We start from the raw sequence: 13555 nt of genomic DNA, 5'->3' as shown, positions 1-13555 counted from the left end.
ACAACCCGTGCCTGGATGGTGTGGTGCTCTGTCACCCTCTACTGGCACCGGAACCATTTAGAGATTGAGGAGTCTGCTACAGCCCTGGCTTAAGAGGCATTATCACATGTTCACACAGTCAAGGCTCATACACTAAGGTTCAAATGTCCAAGGTTCAAACCTGCCTGCTGACAACTTCAGCCTGTTAGCGTTACAAGTGGGGGCTCATCCAACATGTCAACTGGAACGTCTTTGAAGCTCAGAATGTGCTTTAACATGTCCTCTCCCAGAAATATACCCAGAGGTGTTTACCTTTTCCAGGGACCATGTAGTACGTGTAGATTATAATACGGAGACACTTTGCACAGGATTCTAACACACTATTGCTCTTTAATTAATCACTCGGAAATACAGAAAATGGAACAAAAATTGTAAACCCTATCCGCAATTCCCTGCCTCAGTTTCCTCAACACACCAGGCCATTCTATGAGCCTGTATCAGAATCACTTGGGGTCATCCAACATCCATCTGTTGCAATGCATCACTTATATGCACAAAAAAAGAGCATTCTCCTCCAGCTCACATAACCTGGCCTTGGCCAGTTCATCCCCTTCCTTCCTCTTGCCAAATGTCCTGTGGGTCTTCCCCCTGTGATTTCTTTTAGAACCTTTTCGTATTGTCATCTGTTCATGTTTACTTCTTTTCCTTCTTTAAAATTAATAAGAAAATATTCCTTTTCAATTTTTGGGTTGAAAACCATTCCCCTTCACTAATGGAAACTCCAACATGACAGCCTAGTGCTATGGTATGAAAAACAGAAAGTGAAACCTGCTACAGGATGCAAACTTCACTCATCAGCCCACTTGAATTTCAATGCCCAAGCTCAGTGAAATGCACATTGAAAAAAAGAATAAAGCTTGAATGGTGAAAAGGGAAACACGTTTGAAAGTAACATTCATTTATGTCAGTCACTCTAGCATATTACCAACCATACAGTCTTTTCAAAAAGAAAAGGAGGTCTTGTGGCACCTTAGAGACTAACAAATTGAGCTGTAGCTCATGAAAGCTTGTGCTCAAGTAAATTTGTTAGTCTCTAAGGTGCCACAAGTCCTCCTTTTCTTTTTGTGAATACAGACTAACACGGCTGCTACTCTGGAACAGTATTTTCAGTTATCAGTTTCTTAAGTAAACCTCTCATTTTCTCAGTGCCCTCTGTCCATCCTCTGCTATTCCCTACACACAGGGATTTTCCTCTCTCATAAGACGGATAGTCTTGCTGATGTAACTTACTGATGTAACAGATGTTTAGATCTGCCTAGCACTACTAACTACAGATACTTGGGAGTAGACAGACAGGTCCCTACTCTAACCTGTAACTGGATGAAACAGTTAATCATCACTCTTCTTACCCTTTAAATTTTCTTTATCTAAGAGGGTGGGGCGGGGGGCCCTAAGGAAAGAAATATAGGGATTCTTTCTTCTAAAAAAAGGTAATTACTGTGATTTTGTTCTTCCAATGACTTGTTCGCTTCCACTAAATAGAAAGGAGAAAAATGAAAGTAAAAACCTCAAGCAGGCAAAAGCTTGAAAAGTAGAAAGTGATGAAAGAAAAATCTCTTCCTACAGAATCCTTAAATTCCTACTTAAATTCAGAGACATGGGTCGAAAACACAAAAGTTTACAGAAGACCTTGAACAGGCACCAGTTGCTCAAGTTCTACACAAACACAGGGAATCTAAGACATCATCATGATCAGCAGGAGTTTGCTGCAATTTTGCTTCGTGCTGCTCTTCTCCAGGGAAATCTCATGTCTGGACTGTAACAGGCTGCATGTTCTACAAACCAGAATGAACAGCGAGAGTTTAAAGCGTCTGGAGAAAATGGGTGGCGACTTTCCCTTCCAATGTCTAAATGAAAGGATAGCTTTCAAGCCCAGAGATATCCTCAAACTCCGACTGTCCCACCAAGAGAATGCCAAGGTAGCCATCCAGCAGATCCTCCAAGAGCTCTTCCATATCTTTAACAACAATCTCACCCAAGCTGCCTGGAATGGGACTTCGATAAAGGAATTCCAAAATGGACTTCACCAGCAGATTGAAGCTTCCTGAAGCTTCAACTTGCCAGGAAATGCACACGCAGAACTCCCAGTGGAGTAAATGCAAGATTGGGGTGCAGTGCCTCTGGTATGATTGGGTCCCTTATATGGTATACTTATGTACAATAAACTGCATTCTTTAAAGTGACATTTCCGAATCGTTTAGGCAAAACTCTAGGTTATGATTTTAAAAAGTGCTCGAGGTGATGGGAGAGGGAGATGTAAAAGAAGTGACACGAACAGAAATATGGTCATGTTTTTTTCTTTTCCTTCTTTAAAATTAATATGAAAACATTCCTTTTCAATTTTTGGGTTGAAAACCATTCCCCTTCACTGATGGAAACTCCAACATGACAGCCTACTGCTATGGTATGAAAAACAGAAAGTGAAACTGTGAAACTTCTGTGAAAAGAAGGCTGCAAACTTCACTCATCAGACCACTTGAATTTCAACGTCCAAGCTCAGTGAAATGCATATTGAAAAAACAATAAAGCTTGAATGGTGAAAAGGGAAACACATCTGAAAGTGACATTCATTTATGTCAGTCACTCTAGCATATTTGTTACCAGCCACACAATCTTTTTGGACAACTCCCTTCCATGTCACTACACCACATCACTGGGAACTACTCAGAAGTGCCCGAGAAGACAGCATGTTCACACCCTTCAACTGTACCTGTTCCTTGGGCTTTTCACAACTGGTATCAGGCTCTTAAGTAAACCTCACAGTTTCTCAGTGCTCTCTGTCCATCCTCTGGTATTGGCCTACACACATGGTTTTTCATCTCTCATATTTCAAATGGCCAGGAAATTGCAAGAGATTAATAGAGACTTCTCTGGCCCCAATCTCCCACAGGATTTCTTTCCAGGCTTATCAAATATTAAGAGGTCCCTATAGTATTACTCCCTCTCAAAGGCTGGAAGGAAGGAATGAGACAGCCAGAGCATAGCAGGCTTTTCTAATTTTGAGTGCCACACCAGAAAGGGAAAGTTTTCCACCTGCTGGCAAAGTGAAGGAACAGCAGCTTTACACATCACTTCACTGCTGTTATTTGCAGAGTCTAGCAAAAAGAAGCTCTGCAGTAGTTCCCCCCATGTGCCAAAATTCATTGTTATCACTTAAAAGCATGGATAGTCTTGCTGATGTGACAGACATTTAGACCTGCCTAGCAGTGCTAACTACAGGAACTTGGGAGCAGACAGACAGGTCCCTACTCTAACCTGTAACTGGATGACACTGTTCATCATCATATTCTTCTTACCCTTTACATTTTCGTTATCTAAGAGGGCAGGGGGGACCGAAGGAAAGAAATGTTGGGGTTCAGTAATATTAAAGTAGTTACCAACGGTGATTTGGTTCTTCTAACGACTTGTTCGCTTCCACTAACTAAAAAGAAGGAAACCAAAAGTAAAAACCTCAAGCAGAAAAAACCCTGAAAAGTAGAAAGTGATGAAAGAAAAATCTTTTCCGACAGAATGCTTAAATTCAGAGACAGGGGTCGAAAACACAAAAGTTTACAGAAGACCTTGAACAGACATCAGTTGCTCAAGTTCTACACAAACACAGGGAATCTAAGACATCATCATGATCAGCAGGACTTTCCTGCAATTTTGCCTCGTGCTGCTCTTCTCCAGTGAAATCTCATGTCTGGACTGTAACAGGCTGCATGTTCTACAAACCAGAATGAACAGCGAGAGTTTAAAGCGTCTGGAGAAAATGGGTGGCAACTTTCCCTTCCAATGTCTAAATGAAAGGACAGCTTTCAAGGCCAGAGATATCCTCAAGCTCCGACTGTCCCACCAAGAAAATGCCAAGGTAGCCATCCAGCAGATCCTCCAAGAGCTCTTCCATATCTTTAACAACAATCTCACCCAAGCTGCCTGGAATGGGACTTCCATAAAGGAATTCCAAAATGGACTTCACCAGCAGATTGAGAAGCTGGAGACGTGTTTGAGTGCTGAGATGGAAAAGGAGGTAACCTACCCAGGAAATGAGAACCTCCTGCTCACCAGCCTCAAACTGAAGAGATACTTCCAGACAATAGAGGATTTCCTGAAAGAAAAGCAATACAGCCGGTGTGCCTGGGAGATCATCCGTGTGGAAATATCCAGATGTTTCCTTATGCTCGACAAACTCACCAAGAGACTTGAAAATGAAGGTACCATCTTTTCTTTTTTCCTAGAAAAACTCAAATAATATTATTTGAATAAAACAGCTGGTGAAAGATGGCTGATAGGGTTATAACTCCTAATACGTCGGGCCCAATCTTTCTCCCACAGTAATTTTATGCATACAGCTATTTCAAACGCGTGCTCAAATCTTTTCAGAGTAGCATATAATTTACTGCTTCTCTACCACACACAACATTCTATACGAAAAATAGACAAATATATCATAACTGCTAACTAAAGACAAAATATTGTTCAGTGATAACTAACTATGCCAAATAGAAAAGAACAGTGAGAAGCCCCCTTTCAACAACTGCCTCGTTAGACAACGTTCCAGTTAGGACACCAGAAAACGGGGGGTCTGTGTTCACACTCTTCTATCCCATCAGCTCATTTTGCAAATAGGGATGGCTGAGGGTTCTTATTCTGCTTTTCTTTCGTTTACCACTAAATTCAACAGCTTTAGTAACAACAAATTTTGATGACAAGTGCACTAAGGCTCAGGATTTAGGATTTGACATCTGGTTAGAAAAAGATGGCCTCTATTTGGCATTTGAATCTCTCCATCTTTGAACCATTCCCCTTTTTCATTCCAGCACGTGATGCTTCCAGTAATGATGCTATGAAAACAGCTGAATGAAACTGCACCTCCACTGGAGTCCTTCCTCTCTAAATTGATTCTCGAATCAGCAGCTTTCAAGACTCCTATCAGTCCATCTTGAATTAAGCAAACTGCCAAACTTCAACTGCACTATTTATGGCCTCCTTGCCATTACCAGACTGATTTATTCACATGAGAAGATTTTGCTGAAAATAGCCCAGAGAAACCCAGAAAGAGACTGTCAAAGTGGCCATCCACGAGATCCTCCAACAGATTTCCTACATCCAGGGGTGAAAGTAACTTAAAGGACTTACCAGTGTGCCACAGTCCTGAGCAGGGGGTTGGGCCTGAACCGGAAGAGGCGTGGCCTCAACCGGAAGAGGCCCAGCCTTTAAATCCCACGTCTTTAAATCCCGGGCTACCAGCTGCAGAGGCGGCTGGGTGTGCTGGAGCTCGGGGTGATTTAAAGGGCCTAGGGCTCCATCCGCCGCTACCGCAGTGGAGCCCCGGGCCCTTTCAATCGACGAAAGAGCCCCAGGGGCTCTCGGCTGCCTCCGCTACCCCAGGGCTTGGGGCTCTAGTGGAGATTTAAAGGGCCTGCATCGGCTGGAACCCCAGGCTCTTTAAATCTTTAAATCGCTGTCCGAGCCCCCTGCCAGAGCCCCCGGTGTAGCAGCGGTGGCCAGGGGCTTCGGTGGGGATTTAAAGGGCCCTTTAAATCATGGCCTGAGCTGCCTCCGCTACTCAGCGGCTCTGGCAGCAGGGCTCTGGCGGCAATTTAAAGGGCCTTGGGCTCTGGCCGCTGCCAGGAGCCCAAAACGCTTTAAATGGCCAGCCTCAGGAAGCCGATCTGGTATGGCAACGTGTACCGGCTAGTGCCAGTATTTCGGACTGGACCGCCTTACTTTCACCTCTGCCTGCATCTCATGCAAAATACCCTCACAAGCTGCCTGGAACGACAGTCGCATGGAAAGATCCTGACATGGACTCATAAGCAAGGGAAACTTCTGGAGGTGTATTTTGTGGCAAGGATAACAAAGAAAGAAGAATATCCCAGTTTCTAGGTCACTTATAATTAGGCACTCTGAAATTTTAAACTAGTGCAAATATATATTCTTTTCCTGCACTGTGAAAAGATTTTCAGATCATTTTACTGGATTTGTAAAAGTGTTTTTATGTTGATCCATTTATATTTATTCACAATATGAATGTATTGCTTTTATTTATTTTTTCAGAGGTTTTATAATATTTATAAATAAATATTTATTTCTACAAAATAGCAACCTACAGCAGTAGTGATTTGTACTAATTAGATTTTTTTTAAAATACAGAGACCCAATAAAAATCTTCTCTTGTTTTCCCTTAAGACTCCAGTTCAGCAAAGGACTTGTAAACTTTTGCCTAACTTTAAGTACACGAGCTTTCCTTTGACATAAGTAGTTAAACTTGAGAACATGCTCAAGTACATTGTGAACATAAACCCTGATTCAGCAGTGACTCCATAAGAAACAAAGCGAGGGTAACTAGTTTGACCACTCCAACAGACCACACACCACACACCACAACCTCAACTCCGCAGCTATTGTGTTTCTGCCAGTTAACAGATCATTTTCACCCACAACATTTGTAGTTGCAAGTGTTTGGAGCAGTAGCTCATTGTGATGTAATGAAAGGGAGGATGGAGACACAGGCATTCTAAGGGGAAGACTTCAGGCTGTCGTGGTACAAAGTTGCTTGTCCCCTTCCTCCCCAATGAGATGTGTGCGAACTGTCAGGTTTCCATGTGCGCAGACTCCGTATCTCCCCCACCACCACCATCAGGGAGGCTTATGTGGGTCTAATTTTCCCCCTCCGCCACTCAGGTTTGGGTACACTTGGCTCACAAACACTATCAAGCTTGTACATACCTAACCCCTCCTGTCATTCAGGCTTGCAAGCATCTGCTGCTGCTTCCCTTTGCTCTCCCCTGGGTGCTCCCAAAACAAGCGTGTGTGCTTAGGGACTGCATGTTGCACCAATAACCACCAGCTGAAGGAGCACAGTGCATCAAAATTTCAGTTGAGCTGTGAATGACTAAAAATTACCCTAAACCCAATAGTTAAAAATTACCTGAAAGCAAAAAACAAAAACAAAAACCATCCATTGGACCAAATCTTGTAAGGATCTCGTTGCCAAGTTTGGGTATGTAGATAGCTCTTCAAAAATACTATTACTCAGTCCCATCATTGTCTAGCATTAATTTAAGTCACACTCTAAATCTGGAGATTTCTTATTTAAAAGTTTTTGAAGAAGTCAAACAACCACTACATTAAATGTTCAAATAGTAAAAAAACAAAGTGTGTGTGAATTTTTACACTGATTGGGGAAAAACTGCCTTTGGGAAAAAAACCAGGAAGGTATGTCCCATTTTAAATCCCTTTTGTAACACAGTCCAAACTATGGTGTCTCTAATAGGAGACTAAATTCTTCACAGTCAACAGATGGCAGCATTGCAAAAGCTTTTGCCCTCTGTTCTCTACAGCTGAGGGGTTCTCAAACATCTCATTATGTGGGCCTCATCTTACAAAAATTGATCCTTTCCCCTCCCATTCAGGATCAGGTAACATTTGTGTGGCAGGTACACCAAATGCTTACAAAGAAAGGTAGTACTAGAAACACATTTATATAATTTTAGCGGTCTTTAAAGGAACATGGGATCCACCAGTTCTCTGAAGACCATCCCCCAGTACTCCATGTACTACCACTGATTCAGGAAACTCAGTTTGGCACCTGCTGGTTTAGAGGCATGTACAAGGAGTTAACTCTTAAAACAAATGCCTCTCCTTTCTTGTGGTGCAGTTTTTTCCAAGAGCTGTAGCCATCAGCTGTCCAAGTTCTTTCCTGCCCAAATCTTTCTCCTTTCATTCATTCCTTCATGTAGTTGGAGCCAAAGGTTATATTGATACAACACAATCATCTGAGAATAATAAGAGCAAAATTAGACTGCATGAAAAAGTCAAGGATGACAAAATCACCACCCCCATAATTTATCCCCCCCCCCGATGGAACATGGCCGTCATATAGCACTTGGAGGCATTCAAACTCTTCAGACTCTAACTGCTTTGTTCCTCATGGAGTGCAGTGGGGAACCTCCTGACATTCATCCCATCATATTGTTTATAAGCTGTGCTATGTGGAAAAAATCCATTCATCTATTGAAGAAGCCATTTGATGACATGTATCATCTAAGATTTCAGGCCTTCCTGTGGGAAAGCCAACCACAGGGGGATAAAAAGGGAGGAACATGCTAATAATACATCCCCACTTCAGCTCACTTTTATCCCTCCGCTGGCAGGCAGGAGGGGATACTCACAGGTTTGTCCCCAGCCTTCATCATAGAAGCAGATGAGCCTGTGGCTTCTACACAGAACACTAGGTCTTTTCACACAGAGCTACTGAGTTTCTGCATAAGTTGTTGGGCCCACTCAGAGCCCCGTTCCGGTCCCTGTCAGCGAGGTTCCATTCCAGCCATGAAACCAGGGCTTCCTTCAGACTGCAGTTGCCTCAGACACTCTCTGTAGGTGTCCTTTTTGTGCAGCTGACATGGAGAGATACACCCACCAGACCTGCAGTAGCACTGCCCCAGCTCAATGCGCGTCTGCTCATTCCAGGCCCCACACATGGGTCATAACTGTATGGAGAACACCCCTAGAGGGAACTGGGTGCAAAAGCTTCTGACTCCACGGCACTTCAATTCACCCCACACACACTTCCATGTGGCACAGGGAAGAGGCATAAGCAGAGGGCTCTACCCCTGCATGGATCCTCTGCAGCAGGCTCTGAGGTCTTTGTAACCAAGTTTTCTCAAATAATAGACTGGTTCTTTGCCTACTTGCTGCAGGGAAGATGAAAGTAGGGGTGCTGGGGTTGAGCAGCATCACATAATGTTAGCAAGTAAATGCATGGTCTCCATCATATACAGGGTTTACAGTTTTGTTCAATGGCTTTCAGCAGCCACACAACAACAAGTATTTCAGTGCCCCTAAATTGCTGTCACCGTATAGATTTACTGAAAAAGATGATTTGGCTCCCCTGCTCCACATTACCCTGTGATTACTTTGTTACCTTATCCTCTCCCAGTATTCATACTACAGTACTTATTTCCCTCTCTCCTCAACATCTTCTCTGGACTTCACCCTCGTGTGGGATAAACATCCCCAACACCCATGGAAAGTAATGCGAGAATGGAGAGCGTAGTGCATGGCAATCTGGGGGCTCTGGTAAGTCTGCTTTCTCTGCACTATTCAGAAACTTTCATGTAGCTGATGCAAGACTCTGATAGTTCTTATCAAAGTGCAGGAAGCCTTGGGAGACTCTAACCAAATTAATATGCACAGAAATGTTTTCATGGTTTCTTCATGTGATTCTTCCTTTCTGATTTCAGTGAAAAGAGTTTACTTTTTGGATGAAAACACATTTTCCTGCCACAATGGCAAAATCCAGCACAACAGTCTGTGCTAGGGGAAGAGAACCAGAAAATGAAATGTGACCACAGGAAACAAAGAGGCTAAAACAAAGCAGAAGAATTTCCCTGCCCACGCCAAGGAGAAAACAAAAAAGTTAAGAGAAGGAACTAGCAAAAACGGTGAACACTGATTTTGATTTTTAAAAAATTCTTTGAATGACTATACCCAGGGACATGCCTCTTAAAAATACAAATCAGGACTTCTCTTCATAACCTCCTTCTGGCCGCACTGGAAATCACAATCATCCATGTGGGTACCTGTCTAGTATCTGTAACTAATTGCTCATCCTGTTTTACGAATTACCCTCCATTTTTCACCACTGTCAGCTACTCAGAGTGACTAATAGGACAACATGTTCACACCGTCTAACTGCATCGATTGCTCAGCTTCAGTATATACATTGAGATCTGGAAGTAAACAAAAAATGAAAAAAGATTCCATTCTCTCAGAGCTCACTCTCTGTCTCCTGTGTTTTCCTAGAAGGAAGATACCGATATTTTCTGGTGTCTACATATTAAGTGTGCTTTTCAGGTTGCATGACTGAAGTTGAAATTTACCATTATTTTTGGGAGGCCTAACACAAGTGCTGCCATACCCCCTGGCTTGAAGTGGTTTCCTTCATATTCACGGTTTACAGTTTGGTTCAATGGCTCTCAACAGCCCCACTACACAAACTGTTCCAGCTCCCCTGAGGCCAACCCTTTCCTCCCACTTCCTCCAGGCCTCAAAACTTTAAATATACCTAAACTAGTTTTGTCTGTCAAATGTAGGAAGTGATGAATGAGAAAAGTGTAGGGTTTGATGAATTGGCGGTCTTCTCATTACCACTTCTGAAGTGTGGATGATCTTTTTAAATTAGATCTTTAAATTAATGCATCATGAAAAGCCTGTATGTCTGTGGATCCAGCATAAGTGAAAGTGGTTTGGTCACTTTCACAACAATACAAAAAGGAGGAAATGTGGTAAAAGAATCTAGAAAGCAGTGAATTATACAGAAAGAAAAAGACTGAAGCCTCCAGGAGGGAAAAACCTTTAAAAAAAACCAGAAAATGATGAAACAAAAATTCTGCAGCAAATTATTTAAAATCAGAGACATGAAGGAAAGACACAGCAGTCTACATAGGACCCTCAACAAACTCCAGGCTCAAGGTTCCACACAAAGAAAAGAAGTGGAAGACATCGGCATGATGTTTGCTGCACATTTGCCTCATACTGCTCTTCTCCACTGAAATCTCATCTCAGCTCTGTACCATGCTTCACTTCCAGCAGAACAAAGTGAACAAAGAGAGCTTGGAGCTTCTGGAGAAAGTGAGCGGAAATCTCCCCTCACAATGCATAAATGAAAGGGCAGCTTTCAAACCCACCCAGGATGTCCTCCAACTCCCAGTGTCCCAGAAGGAGAATGCCAAGATGGCAATTCAAGAGATCCTCCAAGAGATCTTCAACATCTTTAGCAAAAACCTCACCCAAAGTGCTTGGGATGGGGCTTTCATAGTCAGGTTCCAAAATGGCTTTTACCAGCAAATTCAGCGGCTGGAGGCATGTTTGAGAGCACAGACAGAGAAGGGCTTAACCAACCCGGAAAGTCAGGACCTCCGGATCACCAGTCGGAGAGTGAAAAAATACTTTCAGGGGATAGATGCTTTCCTGAAAGAAAAGCAATACAGCCTGTGTGCCTGGGAGATCATTCGCGTGGAAATACCCAGATGTTTTGTGCTGGTTGACAAACTCACTCGAAGGCTGAGTAACTAAGGTACAGTACAAAACTTTTCCCTGGAGTAAATGAATTCACATTAAGGTAATTTATACAGCTGAACAGAGATAACGGATATTTTATAACTCAGCTTATATAGGGCCTGATCTTTCTTCTATAGGATCAGTGGCCAAATCGCAACTGATTTCCATGGCAGCAGCTTTAGGCTCTTCCTGTCCTGTCCTGGAAATGGATTTTCAGTGACATGGATTTACTTTTTGGTGTTTCTACTATTGTTTATTTTTGCACATCTTCATAATCTCTCACATATCAGTACCGTTGTGCAGTAGGGAATTGGCAGACCATGCAACGAAGTACACATATGTGGAATCCTTCGGCACCTCATCAGCACTTTGTGGTGTGGGAGGGAAGGAAGTATCATTATCTGATGACCAAAGTACTCTGACTTCGACATACATACTGTGTTTCTACTATTAATTAATCTGTCCTCATGAGAACTACTTCTAGTATTCCAAGGTTTGAGAAGCTTCCTAGAGACTTTTTAAAAAAATATGAAAATACTAAAAGACTTGCGAGCTTACGTGCGGAAAAGATATTTTCATTTAATTTCTTGAGATCAATTCAATGAAAATTATATTTTTTCCCTTTGTGTTAGACTATTTCCAATTTCATTTCAGCTCCGGATGCTGCAACTCCTGAGGTGAAGACAGACGGATGCAGTGGAATCCCTCCTCTCTGCAGGTTCTTCCCACAGTGACGTCTAACACTCCATAGTGCTTGACGTATTATGCCGTACATTCACTCTCATGAAATTCCAACTGCACAAATTTCATTTTATGTGATAATATTCTGTTCATTTACTCAGGTTTAAAATGCAAAATGAAGGATATCGATGCAAAAAAGTTACAAGACAATTAAGAATTTTAAAAGAAAGGGTTGGACCTTAAACATTGTTGACATTGTGTTTGCTCTATATTTCTATGATCTCTTCTCTGATCCAATCTCACCTCTGAACTGTAACATGCAGTATAACCACTGTATAACAGCATAACACATGTGAACTGGAACAGCTTCCAAACCAGCTCCCTGAGGCGGAAGTTCCATTCAGAGATTCCAACGTAGACTCATCAGCCAGCTGGGCATCTGGAGACAGGTTTGGTTGTAATGATGGAAAGTGGGACTCTTTTACCAGGACGGAAGGACGAACCTTCAGCTCACCAGGATGAAGGTGAAGAGATACCAGTTATTTCCTCTAGCAGACAAGCAGTTCAGCATCAGCGCTGGCAAGAGAATCCAAGTGGAATTACGCAGTTTTCAACTACAGAACGAAGTCACAAAGAAGTTTAGAAATTAAAAATACCAACCTTTTTAGAAGGACTAACTGAAATCCATGAACATTTTAGACATGATTTACAATGAGATGCAGTGGAATTTTAAAAGCTGTTGCGACTATTTATTCTATTTGTGCATTGTGGAAATAGTTTCAGATCATTTTATGATATTTGTAACAGGATATTTATATCAGTCTATTATTTATTGCTCTTATTTATATTTTATCGTAGAATAATTGGAATAAATTATTATTTTATACAAAATGGCAACAGAGTGGTAGTGATTTGGTTAAAAAAAATCCAACCAAACACTCTATTATTGTTCAGCCTTAAAACCCCAAGTCCAGAAAGTACTTATGCACGTGACTTATAGTATGTGACCCATCCTACTGGTGTTCATGCTTCCAGTTGGGAACATACTTAGATACACGGATGAATCAGTGTGCAAGTTCACTGTACTTCCATAGGAAAAAAGGAGGTATGGAGTGATAATTAGTCTTTCCACTGTAACAAACCGTGCACCACACCTGATCTCTGCCTCTTTTTCCTCTGCTACTTTTTCCTTGGTTGTTTTCCCTGAGCAGATAACTTCTTGTTGTGGATGTTTGGTGGAGTAGATGTGCTGGAAGAGACCAAACTACTGCTGGGGAGGGGGGTGCCGGGGGGAGAAGAGGGCACCAATCAAGACAGTATACACCCTCAAACACACACCAGTTAAGTTACCATTTCATTAGCTTGCTCATAACTCCATCCATCAGGTTTGTGTGACTTCACATACCACCTCCCCACAATACATTTACAAGCACCACCCCGCCCATTAAGTGTGGGCTTCCATGAATGCTCATCATTTGTGTGTCCCACACACACATTCGGTTCCATCATTTTTGTGTGAGCGCAGCACAGACAAAATTCATTCTTGAGTGCACACCACAAACAAAATTACATGTGAGTAATGAGAGCGGGAATAGGGCATTCGAATGAGGAATATCACAGCTTCTCTGTCACCTCTAAAATGCAGCCCCCAGTTTGGGGGTGTCAAGCTTCCTTCCCCACTCTGAACTCTAGGGTACAGATGTGGGGACCTTCATGAAAGACCCTCTAAGCTTATTCTTACCAGCTTAAGTTAAAAACTTCCTCAAGGTACAAACAGGGAAAGAGCCCA

General features: G+C 42.4%; 1 protein-coding gene and 1 pseudogene across 1 annotated transcript; both read left to right on the top strand.

Annotated features, from left to right (window-relative positions):
* Nucleotides 1-3658: 3658 nt before the first annotated feature.
* On the top strand, nt 3659-4882 carry LOC141987978 (interferon beta-like). Its single transcript, XM_074953804.1, has 2 exons — nt 3659-4232; nt 4839-4882. The coding sequence occupies exons 1-2, from the start codon at nt 3659-3661 to the stop codon at nt 4880-4882; spliced, it is 618 nt and encodes a 205-aa protein (XP_074809905.1).
* A 4200-nt stretch (nt 4883-9082) lies between these two features.
* Nucleotides 9083-11100, top strand: LOC141987977 (interferon beta-like; annotated as a pseudogene).
* The last annotated feature ends 2455 nt before the right edge of the window (nt 11101-13555 follow it).

This window comes from Natator depressus, chromosome 5, assembly GCF_965152275.1.
Source record: "Natator depressus isolate rNatDep1 chromosome 5, rNatDep2.hap1, whole genome shotgun sequence".
NCBI classification, from domain to species: domain Eukaryota; kingdom Metazoa; phylum Chordata; order Testudines; family Cheloniidae; genus Natator; species Natator depressus.
This window is presented reverse-complemented; position numbering and strand designations above follow the sequence as displayed.

What these genes read in the sequence shown, in the direction of transcription:
- LOC141987978 (XM_074953804.1), top strand. Translation starts at nt 3,659, where the DNA reads ATGATCAGCAGGACTTTCCTGCAATTTTGCCTCGTGCTGCTCTTCTCC. An exon ending in CAAGAGACTTGAAAATGAAG is followed by an intron (nt 4,233 to 4,838) that starts GTACCATCTTTT and finishes TTTTCATTCCAG; the next exon opens with CACGTGATGCTTCCAGTAAT.